Source organism: Acanthochromis polyacanthus, chromosome 12 (assembly GCF_021347895.1).
Source record: "Acanthochromis polyacanthus isolate Apoly-LR-REF ecotype Palm Island chromosome 12, KAUST_Apoly_ChrSc, whole genome shotgun sequence".
NCBI lineage: Eukaryota > Metazoa > Chordata > Actinopteri > Pomacentridae > Acanthochromis > Acanthochromis polyacanthus.
The window spans coordinates 7,475,602-7,492,032 of NC_067124.1; the positions used below are offsets into that span (position 1 = coordinate 7,475,602).

Consider the following 16,431-nt stretch of genomic DNA (forward strand, 5'->3'; position numbering starts at 1 on the left):
TCGGTAAAGTGTGATTTATGGTTGAAAAGCAAACGTTGACTCAACATTTTATCAACCTTGTGCTTTCTGTATAATTTCGACGTTAGGTCTCAACATAGATTCAACATTGATTCACCCATAGTTTGCTATCTGGGTAAGCTTTAACTGGTTTTGTTAACCCGTTTCTTGTTCCCTGAAAAACACATTTTTATATAATCCTAAAATTTACATTATTTTTCAGTCCTGAGTAACCTTACTATTTATTTTATAACCTCTGGCAGTTCACCACTGACCTTTGTACCATTTCATGCTATTCAGTGGACTTGGAACTACTTGAATTTCAATTAAAAGAACGAAAAAATTGGGACATTCTAAAACTTTAGACCAGTAGTGTGTACAAAACAATACAACCTGTTTTTCTCCACGTGTTTGTCATTTGTATTTTTGTCTACTTGTTGTTTAAAAAAAAAAATCGACTTTGGAATTTGCATGGTCCTTAAAATCCAGTCTTAAACAAGCTAATATTGCAGTATCTAATTTTCCAGTTTATTGTTTGGACTGTAATAAGAAACAAATAGTTCCAAGCTGCTGGGTGTCTGTGTTAGCCACACAATCTGGTACAGGCTGCATTAGTACAGGCTGCTGGAAAGTTTTTTTTATTCAAGGTTCTCATTCAGGTCTACCCTGTCATGCCAATTAAGAGTCAGGACTTTCTAAAACGTTGCCATTATTTTAATCCAAGGAATAAAATACCTCAAATTTCTACTGTCACTCTACTGTACGTCATTTGTGTCCGTTGTTCACAAATTAAACTGTGGCTTCAAAGATATTTACCTTCATCTTTATTTGACAAGTCTGTCTTTATGTCTGTTTCCTCAGAGATTTTATGGAAAGTGACTTTGAAAGTCCCCTGTGTTCACTTCAGGGTCATTTTACAGTGTTTCAACCATGGCAATGATACTTGTCTTCAGTTCCATTTATCCAGCTTCATAAAATTTAAAGTGCTATTCTGAGTTGTGTGCTGTTCACTCACTCTTCAGTATTCACATTTGAGCTGCAGCATTTGAGCCTCGTTACCCATGGATTATGGCTTGCCTGGGAGTAGGCACTTGTTTTAATTACAGACTTAAACCTGGTGAATTTGATTTCATCTTCTCATCCCACTCCCATTACACCCTGAGGGCCCTAGGGGAAAAGCCTTTCTCTCCTTCTGCCTCCTATTCCTAGAGAACAAAGGCATATATTATGCAAATATATTCTAGCCTCAACTCTGCATTACATTTGAATATTTTAGCACTGAATGCTTTCCGAGCGATGAGTTGAGACCGAAAAATCCACAGGCTAATAGTTGAAAGCACGGCAAAGTGGTAATTAGTGTAGGAATGTGCTGTGCATTGTGGAATAAAGTCTTTGTTTTCCCTCTCAGCCCTTCAAGGATCGCTCTGAGTGGTTCTATGAGCATCTACTGGCCGGTCAGCCAGATTCAGACATGGTTCATCGTCCAGTCAGTGAGAACGACATCCTGCTCGTCCACAGAGGTACACATTCTACTTACCAACACACACTCCCACTGTTGTATGTATCTTCTTCTACTGTATGTATAAAGACAAGAGCAACCCAAGTCCACTCAGAGCTTTACTTTACACTCCTGCTGCCTGGCTTACACAGGATGAGGTTCTGAAGGTGGATATGTGCCAGTTGCTAGTAGTGTATAAACATTCAATGTCATTTTAGCACCCCACTAATATCAAAACGCTTCTCTGAGCACCACAATACTTGGATTTGCTGTTGCTTCATGCAGGTCCATGCATAGTTTGTTTTGGTACTACAGAAAAGCATGCAGAATGCATGTGGCTCCAATCCTGACCATTTTATTTACTATCTCTATTTAGTATTTTTAAGCACTCTCCTGTTTCTAGTTTTCTCTTTCACCAACAGACTCCATATTTTGGAGTAGCTGTGAGATGGTTTCCAAGTCCACCAATGAGAAACTCAAACAGGGCATTGCTGTTCGCTTCCATGGAGAGGAGGGCATGGTGAGTTTCTCCATTCACATGACACTACATAACTCAGTAATTCAGCTGTCAACAGAAGGACAAGCAGTATTCCATTCCCATGTCCCATAAAATCCAAAGTAGTGAGCTGTATTGCGATTTGTGCTGAATTTGTTGTTGATTTTGTGTTTCAGGGACAGGGTGTGGTTCGGGAGTGGTTTGACATCTTATCCAATGAAATCATCAACCCAGACTATGCTCTGTTCACTCAGTCAGCAGATGGTACATGATGTTTTCCACGTGGCAAGAACATTTAGTGTGACAAGCAGAACCTTTATTATGTACAATAAAGGTGTGTGTGTGTCTGTGTATGATCCACAGGTACAACTTTTCAGCCTAACAGCAACTCCTCAGTAAACCCAGACCATCTGAACTACTTCCGATTTGCAGGTCAGATTCTTGGCCTGGCTCTGTACCACCGACAGCTGGTCAACATCTACTTCACTCGCTCATTCTACAAACACATTCTGGGTAAGGAACACAGTTGTTTGTTCAAATATGGATGATTGATTGACAATACCTACTTGTGCTAAACAATCAGTTCGAAATTGAAATTGAAATTTGAAAAAATGTAAATAGCAAATTGAAAACTCAATTTAGGATGTACGACGTGGGCCTATTTCGGTTGTAAAAATTAGAGTACCTCAGTTATTAAAAAAATTTCAGGTGTTTATTTTTGGCCATTAATTATTTACTGTGTTTTACGCTGTGGTTCAGCTGACATAAGCCCAGTCTCCATCATAATAACCACACCTCACACAGGCTGCAGCATGTCTGACCCAGGGTTTAAACCTTTGTTTCAGTGCTTTAACAAATTCATGCTGTCATCCTCACATGTTCACTCACACGCAAATCTATTACAGTGAATATTTTACTGAAATGTAACTTACAAAAATTCAAATCTTACCTTAAAAAAAACAAAGCTTAACGGTATCTGAAACTTACAATAATGTAAATTTTGTCTGTGTAGCTAATTGACTATGACTTTCAATAAGTAAGTGAGAGTAGTATTTTTTGTTTCAATGATAAAAGAAATATATATAATTGCACAATCCCATACATCTATGAGCATTGTTATGTATATTCAAATTATATTCAAAATTAGTATTTTGTAAAATTGCATGATGTATCTGACGTCTTCCAGATTCAGCATTATATCACCTTTCTGGATCCAATCCTCTTGTTTGTTTTTCTGTACCATGTATAATATGTGTGCCTATGCTTGTGTGTGTGATTTTGTATTTTTCAGGTATTCCAGTGAACTACCAGGATGTGTCATCCATCGATCCAGAGTATGCTAAGAATCTGCAGTGGATTCTGGACAACGACATAAGTGATCTGGGTCTAGAGCTCACCTTCTCTGTGGAAACGGATGTGTTTGGGGCAATGGAGGAAGTGCCACTCAAACCTGGAGGGACCAGTATCCTGGTCACACAGGACAACAAGGTCAGTCACCATGAACACTGTCCTAGGCATGATCTCATCCAGTTTGCACATAAAGCAAAAACTGGTTTGGTTGGTAAAAAGAGAAAAGGTAGTGCTGTATGCTAATACTTTATTTCATTTAGATGTGAATAGAGTCAAACTAAAAAGAAGTATTGCCTTCTTGACTACAAAACTTTGTTCTAATGGTTTAGTTTTAAACAGGAAATCAAACAGTTTGAGTTGGGTTCCGCAGCAGTATACCTGACTGTTTGTAAAAACTGAACTAATTTGTGCTGTAAGAAAACAATACACAAGCTGGTCTGAATGTGCTGTCAGGATGTGTGATCTTGAAATGAAATAAATAAGCCTCTGCTCCCAAATATATTCAGTGTAGGTGGAGAATCTGGGTAGCGATCTGCTGAATGTAAATGAGAGTTTTACAGGAATCGGGTAACTGCAGTTTACTTTCAGCTAATTGTGTATGTGTGATGATGTTTGGACAGAACAAGCTGTGAGAACTTTAGGGATTAAAAAAAACAACTGAACAATTCTAAGTAGAAAAAAAAACATCTAAGTTTTGAGAGCATATTATGTAAAGCCTGGATAAAACTGATGGAACAGACGACGTATAATTTCTTTTACCATGGGCTCTCAGTCTGATACCTGGAAACCTCTTCCGAAACCACGTCACAAGTTTACTCTTCATTTTTTGAGCTGATTGTACAATTGAAATTTAATCTGTTAATGGGAGGGCATTCGAGCTGTTGTTAGGTACACTGTTCCCTCTCTTTCCACACCAGCAGAGTGGTGTAGATGATAGGATGAGCTATAAACTCTCAGCAAGAAGCCAAAAAAGTCTATTTTCCAAATTGTCAAGCTAAAAACTCTCTAATAATCATACTTCTACCTTCTTTATGTGTCCTTTGGTGGTTTATACACTAGAAGACATATCATGAGCAAATAAGCAGTCAACACCATCTCCGAGCATTTCCACCTTTATGCTGCATTGTACCAGTGCCAGTCTCAAACACGTACATTCAGATAGCCCGGATTTCAAACAAATGTAAGAAAGCAGCTTGCTTTTGTTTACCATTGTTCTGTTTCAGAATCGATCCTGGTTTGAACATGTCTGAGTGAATTATTCCAATATTATAGCTTACCTGCAAGCAGAGCTGTAGGTGAGCTGGTGTGCTCAGCCTGCAGAGAAGCACCAGAGAAGTGTGTTTCAGCATGGGATTGTACATTCACAGATCCATGCATGCCACAGTAGGAAAAGGTGTAGAGTTGCAGAGTTGTCATTTCAAGACATGTAGGAATTATTTTCACGGAAAAAAATATGAACATGTAATTTTAATCAACAAAAATGACATTGTAGAGGTTTAACTGATGACCAGTGAGACGCTTATGAATTTAGCAGCAGGTCATGTGTATAAATAAATTGCCTTTGTGTTGGTCTGTCACATAAAATCCCAGTAAAATAAATTCAAGTATGTGCCTGTAACATTAAAAAATGTTGAGAATGTTCAAGGGGCATGAATACTTGCAAAGGACTGTAGAGGTTTCTGTGGTGTCATTGTGCAGCAGGTGGGTTGAAGATGATCTCTCTCCTCCAGTTTTTTTCCCTATGAAATTCCTAATAGGAGTGTAGTACTTGCAGTGTTCCAGCAGATGGTACTGTCCTATAAAGAATAATTCTAGAAAGAATAATTACAGATAAGATAAGATAATCCTTTGTTACTCCCCGTGTCCGGGGAAATTTCCCATGTTACAGCAGCACAATAAACAACAATATACAACAATATAATTATAAGCATAATAATATTCACAGTAGTTCAAGAGTGTAGGATGGAAAAAGTGGCTTATGGAGTGATGTAATGTACAAGAAATGGTGCAAGAACTGTGCAGATTATGTGGTGAAAGAATATGAACTGTTCATCAGTATTTTGTGAAAGACTTTGATCTGGGTGTGTTTGTCTTCTCTAAGGCTGAATATGTCCAGCTGGTGACAGAGCTGAGGATGACGAGAGCCATTCAGCCTCAGATAAATGCCTTCTTACTGGGATTCCACACCTTCATTCCCCCATCCCTCATTCAGCTTTTTGACGAATATGAATTGGTTAGTCGGCCTTCTCCAACCTCTCTGTCTTTCTCTACTTATAGCTTGTTCCCCTGTGCTGTTAAGCACAAAGAAAGTTAAGACATTCATAAGCTACAGTTGCACTTTGTGATATGTTCCTTCATTACTTTGAATACACACACTGTATTCTCCCTTACCACATCCAACTGCCCCAAAAACTCACTGAACCACTATTTTCTCATGTTTGAGTAAGTTAGAAAAAACAGCAGCTGGCGAGTAAGGACATTCGTGAGACTTAAGGCAATACTTTATTCGTGAGCTGTATTTGTAATATGTTGGCTTAGGACAGAACAGGGCAGTCAGAAAGTACTGTGAGGTGGATACACACTGTTGATTTTAGTGTTACAATATGAAAATGTTAGTACTGGCAAATATGCTGAAATGAGATCTTGAATGCAGTACTGGGATGGGAAAAGTCAGATCTGTACAGTACTAAGAATCAGTGCGAATAAAGGGGGTGCTATCCGTAGAAACCAGGTTAGTCATCAAATTGCACTGTGTGTCAGAGGTGGACAGTAGTGTTTGATTAACCCTAAACCTGGTAGTTTCTATGTGTTTTCTCCTCCTTTTTGATTTCCATCTTTCACCGAGTCGCTAGCTTTTCTTAAGTGTGTGTGTGTGTGTGTGTGTGTGTGTGTGTGTGTGTGTGTGTGTGTGTGTGTGTGTGTGTGTGTGTGTGTGTGTGTGTGTGTGTGTGTGTGTGTGTGTGTGTGTGTGTGTGTGTGTGTGTGTGTGTGTGTGTGTGTGCGCGTGCGTGCGTGCGTGCGTGCGTGCGTGCGTGCGTGCGTGCGTGCGTGCGTGCGTGCGTGCGTGCGTACGTACGTACGTACGCACGTACACATACATACATACATACATACATACATACATACATACAGGAACTCCTGCTGTCAGGGATGCCAGAGATCGATGTGCAAGATTGGTGCCAGAACACGGAGTACACCAGTGGCTATGACCCTCAGGAGCCAGTAATCCAGGTCGGCCCTTTTCTGCCACCTTATATGGAGTGAATCTTTTCAGACAAGATGGTTATGTTTCACCTGAATCATCTGAATTTCTGCTAGCATTAATGTTACCACATTACATTTATGTATTACTTTGAAAACAAGATTTACAAGGAAGTGACATACAGGAATATACTTTATAAATGTCTGACTGAAGAACTGATTACTCTCCTCAATTCATTTTGCACCTCAAGAGCGCAAATATTCATCCTATATGATCATTTGTTGTCACTTGGTTTGTCATCCAATTTTAAACAGTACGTTTCTAGTTGTGACGAGAGATAATGTGCTCAGAATCTGACAGCTGGTAAAACATCATTCCACAAAGTGTGTACAGCCAAATGTGCCCGCACATTGGATCTTTAGCATTGTATGTAAAGTGGTATGAAATGGAGTTTACACACAGCTTTTGTTCATTCAAATCTTATGTTATAGTGACAGAGGGATACGTGTAGTATAGCAATGTGCAATAATATAGAGGGTTATGTGCAGCAACAGAGAGATATTTGTAGTTAATCATGTGTAAATATTAATTATTTACTGCTTGGTAGCTTGCCTTGGTCCCCCAGCTTTTGTCTGTTATGTGCATTATGTGTTGCTTGTTTTTCTTCTTTATATGTCTTTGTTCAGTTATGGTATTATGTTCTTTGTAATTTCTTTATTTTTGACCTGCCAATGGGACATGAGATGGAATTTGCCATATGGCTACGTGGAAATATATATCAATACGAACTGTCCCATTTAAAAAAAATAAAACAAAAACAGGTTTTACTTCATTTTGAAAACTACAAAATGTATAATGTGTCCGAAGTTGGATCTAGTTTGGTTCCAGTCAGGTTCTTTCTGTAGCTCCAGTTCAGCATATACCTGCATGCTCTCATGTTCTGTTTCCTGACTCACCTCTCAAATAAATGATAAATGAAGGGAAATATATTGTCAGACCAGCACTTTAAACATTTCATCATCATTTTACATTTCAAAAATAGTTTTTTAACCCTTTAAGCTTCAGTCAATTCCAGCCGTTTTCAGTACAAAAAATCGCTAATATTCTATTTTTAAATAAAAAAGATTACGAAAAATACAGGGAATATTGGACGGGCATCGTGAGGTGCATTTCCTTGAAAATGACCGATTTGGGGATTTTATACGACTTCAGGACATGTTTTGGACAAAATAGTTTACTGGCTTGTGTCATCTGGATGTAAAAGGTTGGATTATGGCCGTTTTTTGTGGACTCTTTTTTTTTGTGTGTAATAATAAACCCGGAAATGTGAGTCGCGCTGTGTGTGTTGAAGCCGTGTATAGAGAACGGATGGATGAATATTCGTTTTTGTCGGACAAATGTGTTTTTCTCACCCGCTGTGGTAATCACATCTGAAAGTGGTTTATACCGGCGGATTCATGAGAATCTAAGCTTTCCATCGGCGTATAGTGTTTGTATAATCGTGTTTGCAGCCGTCGGACATTCTTGAAATTCCTATGCAAATTAGTAGGTGTACCGCCGGCAGTACACTGAAGCTTAAGGGGTTAAAAAAACTAAATAATTCAAAGTAACAGATTTCCTTAAAAAGATGAGAATGATATTAAAGAGCGTGGCTGACTGAGGAGGAATAGTTTAATTCTCCCTAACGATATACAATTTCTGTGTTCCCTGATTCTGTCTTTTTTTTAACCTGTGTTTGGTGTACACTGGTATGACATAGAGCTAATCTGTTTGTGTTTTTTTGCAGTGGTTCTGGGAAGTGGTAAAGAGCTTGACCCAGGAGGAACGCGTTCTTCTGCTTCAGTTTGTGACCGGAAGGTTTCACTGCTGGATTTCCACTATAGTTCTGCATATAAAAAAGTGGCAATGTATAATAAAGTGAATTAAGTGCTATTTTCTCTCAGTTCCAGAGTTCCTCATGGTGGCTTTGCTTACTTGATGGGTGGCAGTGGTTTACAGAAATTCACAGTTGCTGCAGTACCGTACACCTCCAACCTACTGCCTACCTCCAGTACCTGGTAAACACTCTTTGTCTTTTGATTAATTTCTAGTCAGTCTTGTTGTATTTGAAGCTGGTGTCATCCCTGTATAAGATATTATCAGTGTCTCATAGATGATTTATCTCTGGGTTGTTTCCCAGTCAACAGTAGCATTTAGTGCAGTCTTTGCCTTCTATCAGTTTACATTATTACATTATTTTTTACTTTTATAGAACATCATTGCTTGCCACTTATATAGCAGCTCCAGTAGCCTATTCTGTTGGCTGTCAGCCATCAATTCACCATAGAGATATTTAAAAAAAAAATCTTAATTGGATACAGGTACTGTGTTTTCCTCTTAGAAACAAACATTACACACCACAGTATTGTGGGAACTTTGTTGTTTTATATTTCTCAATTGTCCACTGCACCACTTCTATACATGCATGTCTGAGATTTTGTACACTGATTAAAAGTGTAGTTTACACTTGTAATTAATTGGAAATTCTTATTTGAAAATGTGCTAATTTACCACTGTCTGCATTCGCATTGTTACATTGTCATTTCCAGGAATTTTCCTATGAATTGTTAAGTGAGCACTGTTTGGTTTTAACTTGATCACAAAACTGTTCACAGTTTCACTTAAAATGGGCTGATAACCCTGGCTCTGTGCCACACTTGTTACACTGCCTGCAAGGATGCTCAACAGTACTCCAAAATTGTACATTTATTCTCTATGAGAAGGAATGACGTACTCTGTCACCTTCACCCCTCAAGCCCCTGCTGACACAGACATACCGTCATAGTAAATGTCACTCAACATCTTCCACAGTTAAGGGACTTTAACAAAGAGACCTTTGACAGATGTTCCTAAGCACTAGAGGGCAATGTGTTCCCTTCGTGTTGGTGACACTGGGTAGTGATATCCTTGTACACTGATGGTAAAGTTTGAAAACAGGGAGAGGCCTCGGCATGGCAGACAGGTACTTGTTATTGATGAATTTCCTCTTTTAGAAAACAATGACACAGCGACTCTTCTCCAATTCCTAGATATGAGCTGTTAAGACCAGTGTGCCATCACCATGACCCTTGCCAATCAGTCTTTTCTCCCTCTCTGCAGTATCAACATGCTGAAACTCCCAGAATATCCAAGCAAAGAGGTCTTGAAAGATCGGCTGCTGGTAGCGCTGCATTGCGGGAGTTACGGGTACACCATGGCGTAAACGTCTTGCCAGCTCCTGCTGCTATGACAGTCTGCAAGTCATGCAACTCCCACCTCCTCCTCCTTCACAGACCCTTTTTGTAGTCAGATGCTGCTTTTGATATACAAATAAAGATAATCAAAATTGTTCTTGAAGAGCTGCTGAAGAAGCACAACAGACTGAGCAGAGACCACAGGTTCTAGTTCACCACACACATTTACTGATTGAAGCTGGTATCTGGCCATTTCTGCTTTCTGCAAATAATAATTATATAACAGAATTTATTTCATGAACTCCTTATTTAAAACACACAGTATTATAGTATTCCTCATAAAATGCAACCTTACTGAATGCCACAGATCGATTTTGTTCCAGTGGAACAAGCATAGAAAATAATTGATCAGTTTTGAACATGCAATCAGTCAATGTGCATCAAACATATCAGGAATAAGATGCAGGTATATCAGACTGATACTATGGAACAAATCTGTATTTTGTGTTTGCCCTGCCACTTGCCTTCTGTTTCAATCTCCCTATTTTAACACTCCGTGATTTTTTAGTCAGTAGATTTTGTCTGAATAACTCAAATGACTTACCGTCAGGGTCCGGTAAGAGGCCAGTGCCAATATTTTATCTAAGTGGGGTTTTTGTATTACCTCATTGCAGAGAAATCAGAATATTTAGTTTAAATACAGTAAATCAATAACTGCATAGACAAAATGATGCCAACAGCCTCATGTTCTAGCCATATGTTGTACTTGTCATTCAAAAATGAGAGCAGATCTTCCACTGTTGTAGTTTCAGGCCACCCACCAGGAGCTAAACCTGATGGCAAGGATTTTTCTAATGTTGGCTGATGCGGCCCAGATTATAATCTGTATTTGTGTTCATCCCAAAGCTGCTGGATGGCATTAAAAGTGAGGGTTTTGCGGGCCAGTCAAGATCTTACAAAGGAAGCCAGGAAAAGCACTCTGGTTACCCCTGTCTGTGTTGGAACACAAGAGGGTCAAATTCCAATTGGTGACAGAAAATACTGATGTCTAAAATATTGTATGATGCAGTATTAACATTTACCATGACTGACACTGAGCAATCTGAACCTGAAGAAACAGACACAGACTAAAAGTACACCAAAGTATGTGGATGGATTTGTCCATTTAGCTAATGTGCTACTATTTGTTGAGGTTATTTCAACACAAGAAACTCCTGCACACTCACTGCTGTTTGTTCTGTATTATATAAGAGAGTTTGTCAATTTAGAATTAGCTGTATGGGTCCAGATTTAGTGGCTGTAAATGACCAGTCCAGTTACTCCATTAGTGTGAAAAGCAAACAGGCTGCAGAAGTTGACATTGCATAACTACATCATACGCTGGAGCCGACTAGAGCTGGAACTGTGTCAGGACATCTAAATTGCACTTTTAGCTCTGTCCTCTTCAGTTTCCAGCTTTCACCATTTTAGTATGGAACTGTGAAATGTTTGCCAAACACACACATATAACTTAGGCTTTATTTAATTTTATTAAATAGCTGCAAGGATTGAGTGCAGAGCAAACAGGTGAGATGTTGCACACAGGTTCACTTTAAGAATCAATACCTTTTTCTTTCTTTTTTTTTTTTTTTTTTTAGCAAAAAACCCCCCCAAAGATGATTGAATCCACTTGGATGCAGTGACATCACTTAGAGGATAGAACATAACTAATCACGAAATTAAAAAAATAAAGCAACTGATTCAGTAGGTGTAATAATGAAAATAGTTTAGTGTACAAAGCCCATAGGTTACTGCAGATGGTATAGTTGCAGATTATGTTTTTGCTTTTTTGATTACATATTAAATTATTTAGTGTTTGATTGCTAAATAAAATGATCCACCACTAGCAGCGTATTTTGGGTAAAAGCCCAGTGTAATAATGTCTTTTAGGACTCTACAGTGCTTCACTGTTGCCATTTATTGACTTGCTTCATGCAAATTACCAAAGTAAATAATTAATATAAAGGTGCAAAGGGAAAGAGATACTTGGCCCTGGTACTGGCACAGATATGTCACTGATCAAACAGAAGTAAAGACATTGTCAGTGGGTAACAATTTGTATTTGATGGAGAATAGTAGTAAAGGGGGTGCTGTCACTGCAGGAACACAATTTGTTTTCGTTTCTTTTGGGTAATTACAATTATGAAGAAAAACATACATTAACTAAAAGCAAAGTATAGCTGTTTATTGATTTCCAAGCAAACATAAGTTTTATTTCAGTTGTATTTCAGTCTGGACTTATTCAGCTGTGATGGAAAGTGTGTTTGCGAAAAAGAAACCGTTGTACATTACATTGGTGTAGGTAGTGGACTTACTTTCTGGCAATGGTGTTTTCCTTGTTTGAATACACCCCTCCATTCCTGTAGCATAAAGTGCATGTGTCTGTGATAGACTGTGAGAAGTTCATTTTTTACATCACTATTTTGCTGTTATTTGTAATCTTCTTTCATGATAGCCTTCTATTTGTACTTGTCCTTGTTTCACAGAATTTTACAACAAACAATATATATAGTTTGTCACGACAAAAGGGATTGAGGTAACATTATGAATGTATCACACAAACCTCTTGGGTAGTTTTCCTTCTTTCCGTTTTTAAAGGGAGTATACACATTGATTTACTCTTTCATCATATCTGTCGGTATTGCTTTGAATTCAGTATCTGAAATGCTTTTGTAAAGAGATGTTCATGTTTTCTTGTAAATGCAGCCTTCATACATTCTTCTGCAAATGTTTGCAGTATTAAATTAGGTATTTTACCATGAAATATATGTTATGCATTAAAATTTTATCTAATAAAACATGTTTTGATACTCTTAACTGGCTTGATCATGTTGGTAATTGTCAGTATGCTGCAGAGACAAGCTTGTCTGTCCAAACATACTGTAGTCGGATAAAATAAGAGTGAGGTGAAGGTAAAAGCAGCTGATGTGGTTGCCTGCACACAGTATTGTTTGTTTTCCAGCACAGATGTATGTGTACTTTATGTGGCCACAACATGAGCGCTGTGATGGGTCATCAGTTTAGTGCAGCTGCTACTAAATCCCTTTAAAGAAATTTCAGCGTGTTCAGCATCTGCCTCAGCTGTGCCCTAACAGCATATTGCACTGTCTGCAACCTCTGCCCTGCTCTTCGTCCTGTTCCACCTGAGTTATTAAGAAGCTCTAAAAGCGGACATCAGAAGCAAATTACTGCTACACAAACTTTGTTTTACTTCTGATTATTACTTAAAGGAAATGCAAAAATACAGTTTCTCAAATTATTAGAACATTTGAATTTTGAGTTTGAGTAAATTACTGTTGGGAAAACAGTATAAATCGTGTATCTATTGATCTAGTTCAGTACATACAAATGCAATTCTAAGGAAGATTATTGTCTTGAAAGTTGTCCAGAAGACAATCATCGACACCCTCCACAAGGAGGGTAGGCCACAGAGGGTGATTGCAGAGAAGGCTGGCTGTTGGCAGTGTGCAATTCTGTGGGAATTCAACTGTAGTGACTGAGGTCACAGAGGACATGTTTTTGTCATGTAGCTTCCCTAAACTGAACATTGCTGTCAGGATAATCTGTCACACAAACCTGGTTATCAGCTGGGGATTCAACCCTGGGATTCTGAACATGGTTATTAGTGTATTTAAATGAAAGAGGCAGAGTTGGCATCAAGTGACTAACTGTAAACATAGACAGGTCTACTGGCACCAGAGTGGCATGTTTTACAAAACCAAGAGCAAATTGTAAAATTACAGACATAAGATTTTAAGCACATCGGTTTCTGTTTTGGAATTACATTGCCTTACAAAGGCAAAAAAGACCGTGAAACTAGTTTGAAATCGCTTTATGATCACAGTGAAATGGATTTTCTCAACATGCAACCTTCAAAATATCTAAAATATGTTCCATGTAACTTTACAGATCAATACGTGAAGTTGGATCAGATTAATTGACTATTTTTGTTAAACTGTCAATACTCGCCTTTAATGAACCACTGAATAAAGAAGATGTCCTCCATGGTGTGATGTTTAGAAAGATGCATTTTTATTTTGAAGGTCTACTACAGACAGGAACCGGAGGTCACTGAGAGTATGCGGGATATGCACCGTGAGCAGTTCAGTTACTGGTTGTTTGGCCCTGATTAAAGCCACGAGTTAGAACAACGACTCTCGCTATTTTTCTTCAGCAAATATAATGCACAGACATTACATTGGCGACGAGCGTAAAGGCAAGGACAATACACGTGAAGACGTTGCGGAGCTTTTCAAACAAGGACGGGAGAACGGGAAAAGCAAGCTAGTGGGAGCAGGCTGCTTTGAACACAAGCATGGCTGCCCACGCTTCACCTTTTCCACCCTTTGACACAGAGACTGAACCAGGCTCTGTTGGACCTCGTTGGACAAAATGGCTCCAAAGGTTTGAAAACTACATCACAGCAATGAATATTACCGGAGATGCTAGATTAAAAGCATTACTACTACACAATGCTGGAGAAAAAGTGCATGATATTTACGACACCTTGGCAGCAGAGGGCGACAAATACGCGGATACAAAACAGAAACTTTCTGCCTACTTCTCTCCAAAAAAAAATGTACAGTATCAAGTCTATCTGTTCAGAAAGGCCGTGCAAGAACCTGGAGAAAACTTGGACAGTTACCATACCAGACTGAGGATGCTAGCAAAAAACTGTGAGTTTGCTGACACAAGTAAAGAAATAAAAACTCAAATAATACAGTGCTGCATTTCATCAAGGCTGCGCAGAAAAGCATTGAGAGAGCCTGATTTGACTCTGGAAGACATTTTAAACCATGGACGTGCAAGTGAGGTATCTGAAATGCAAGCTACAGGCATGGAAACTGGCAGTGTAGCGACAGTAAATAAAGTGTATCACAAAACTGATAGCAACAACCCACCCAGAAGCAACTGGACACCCAAAAAGCAACAGAACAATCGCTGCAGAAACTGCGGAGGACCATATCCCCATAAAGGTGATTGCCCAGCTAAAAACAAGCAATGCAGGGCATGTGGCAAGATGAATCACTTTGCAAAACAGTGCAGATCGAAAGCAAAGGAAACAAACTACAAACGCACTCGCAAGAAAAGTCAGCCACCACAAACTGTGCATCAAATATCAGATAATGCAACAGGTGAGAAAACAGGACACACGTCTAGCAGTGATGAAGCCTATGTATATGTGGTGAATACAGCCAAGACTGCTAAACTTCCACAAACCACTGTCAGCATGATGGGCACTCAAACACTTGTACTCATTGACTCAGGGGCAACTGCCAACTGCATCAGCGAAGTCACTTACAACAAGCTACTGCCCCGTCCCACACTGAATCCAACCGACACTAAGATCTATCCGTATCGTTCAACACACTCTCTACCAGTGTGTGGCACATTTGAGTGCTGTGTAGAGAAACACAATAAGAAGGCAACATGTACCGTTTTCGTTATCAAAGGAGATGGCTTTAACATTTTGAGCTATGAAACATCCAAAGATTTGGGACTGATCCACATTGTCACAGCAGTGTCCGGCCAAATACAGCGCTCAGTCTCGGATGAGCTGGTTGAAAGCCACCCGGAGCTGTTTAAAGGGATCGGCAAACTGAAAGACTTTCAAGTAAAACTACACATAAACACTGATGTCAAATCAACCTGTCAACCTCACAGGCGTGTTCCCTTTTACCTACGTGAAAAAGTGGAGAATGAACTGCGTAAACTTGAAGCTGATGACATTATTGAGGAGGTCACCGGACCAACACCATGGGTCTCGCCCATTGTAACACCACCCAAACCCAAGGACCCTGACAAAGTAAGAATATGTGTGGACATGAGGCAGGCAAACACAGCCATCGAAAGAGAACGACACATTACACCTACCATTGATGATGTCATACATGAGTTAAACGGCTCAACTGTGTTCTCAAAACTCGATCTCAGAGCTGGGTACCATCAGCTGGAACTGCACCCAGACAGTCGCTATATCACTACATTCACCACTCACCTTGGACTACGGCGATACAAGAGGCTGAGCTTCGGAATATCTTCTGCAGCTGAAGTTTTCCAAAACGCAATCTATCAAACACTTCAAGGACTGAAAGGAGTAAAAAACCTCAGTGATGATATCATTGTCTACGGCACAACCCAACTGGAACATGACAACAATCTCAAAGCTCTGTTCAAAAGACTTAAAGAGTCAGGACTCACTCTAAATCGCGAGAAGTGTGAATTCAATAAGACAAAGCTTGAGTTTTTTGGTTTCATCTTCTCTGCAGGTGGAGTCTCAGCGGATCCAAAAAAGGTCGCCGCTATTCAGGACGCTCCCGACCCGACGACACCCGCTGACATCAAGAGCCTTCTAGGCATGGCAAACTACTGCTCAAGGTTCATTAAAGATTTCTCATCACTGTCTGAGCCGCTGCGCAAGCTTACGAGGAAAGACACCCCGTGGATGTGGGGTCAAGAACAAAAAGCTGCATTAAAGGCTCTCAAGGACAATCTTACAAGCGACACAACCATGTCCTACTTCTACCAAGACAGACAGACTGAACTCATTGTCGACGCGAGTCCAGTGGGTTTAGGTGCAATTCTCTGTCAAAAAGATGAAAAGGGGATGAAGCATATCATAGCATATGCCAGCAGA

The 16,431-nt window shown here is 39.4% G+C and overlaps 1 protein-coding gene across 1 annotated transcript in view; it reads left to right on the plus strand.

Annotated features, from left to right (window-relative positions):
• Nucleotides 1–12,611, plus strand: part of hace1 (HECT domain and ankyrin repeat containing E3 ubiquitin protein ligase 1) — a 28,372-nt gene extending 15,761 nt beyond the window's left edge. Inside the window, 10 exon segments of the mRNA XM_051957276.1 lie at nucleotides 1,406–1,517; nucleotides 1,918–2,015; nucleotides 2,168–2,255; nucleotides 2,355–2,504; nucleotides 3,283–3,479; nucleotides 5,443–5,574; nucleotides 6,474–6,572; nucleotides 8,330–8,400; nucleotides 8,487–8,600; nucleotides 9,682–12,611. Coding sequence (XP_051813236.1) covers nucleotides 1,406–1,517; nucleotides 1,918–2,015; nucleotides 2,168–2,255; nucleotides 2,355–2,504; nucleotides 3,283–3,479; nucleotides 5,443–5,574; nucleotides 6,474–6,572; nucleotides 8,330–8,400; nucleotides 8,487–8,600; nucleotides 9,682–9,784 — 1,164 coding nt within the window. The 3' untranslated portion in view covers nucleotides 9,785–12,611.
• The last annotated feature ends 3,820 nt before the right edge of the window (nucleotides 12,612–16,431 follow it).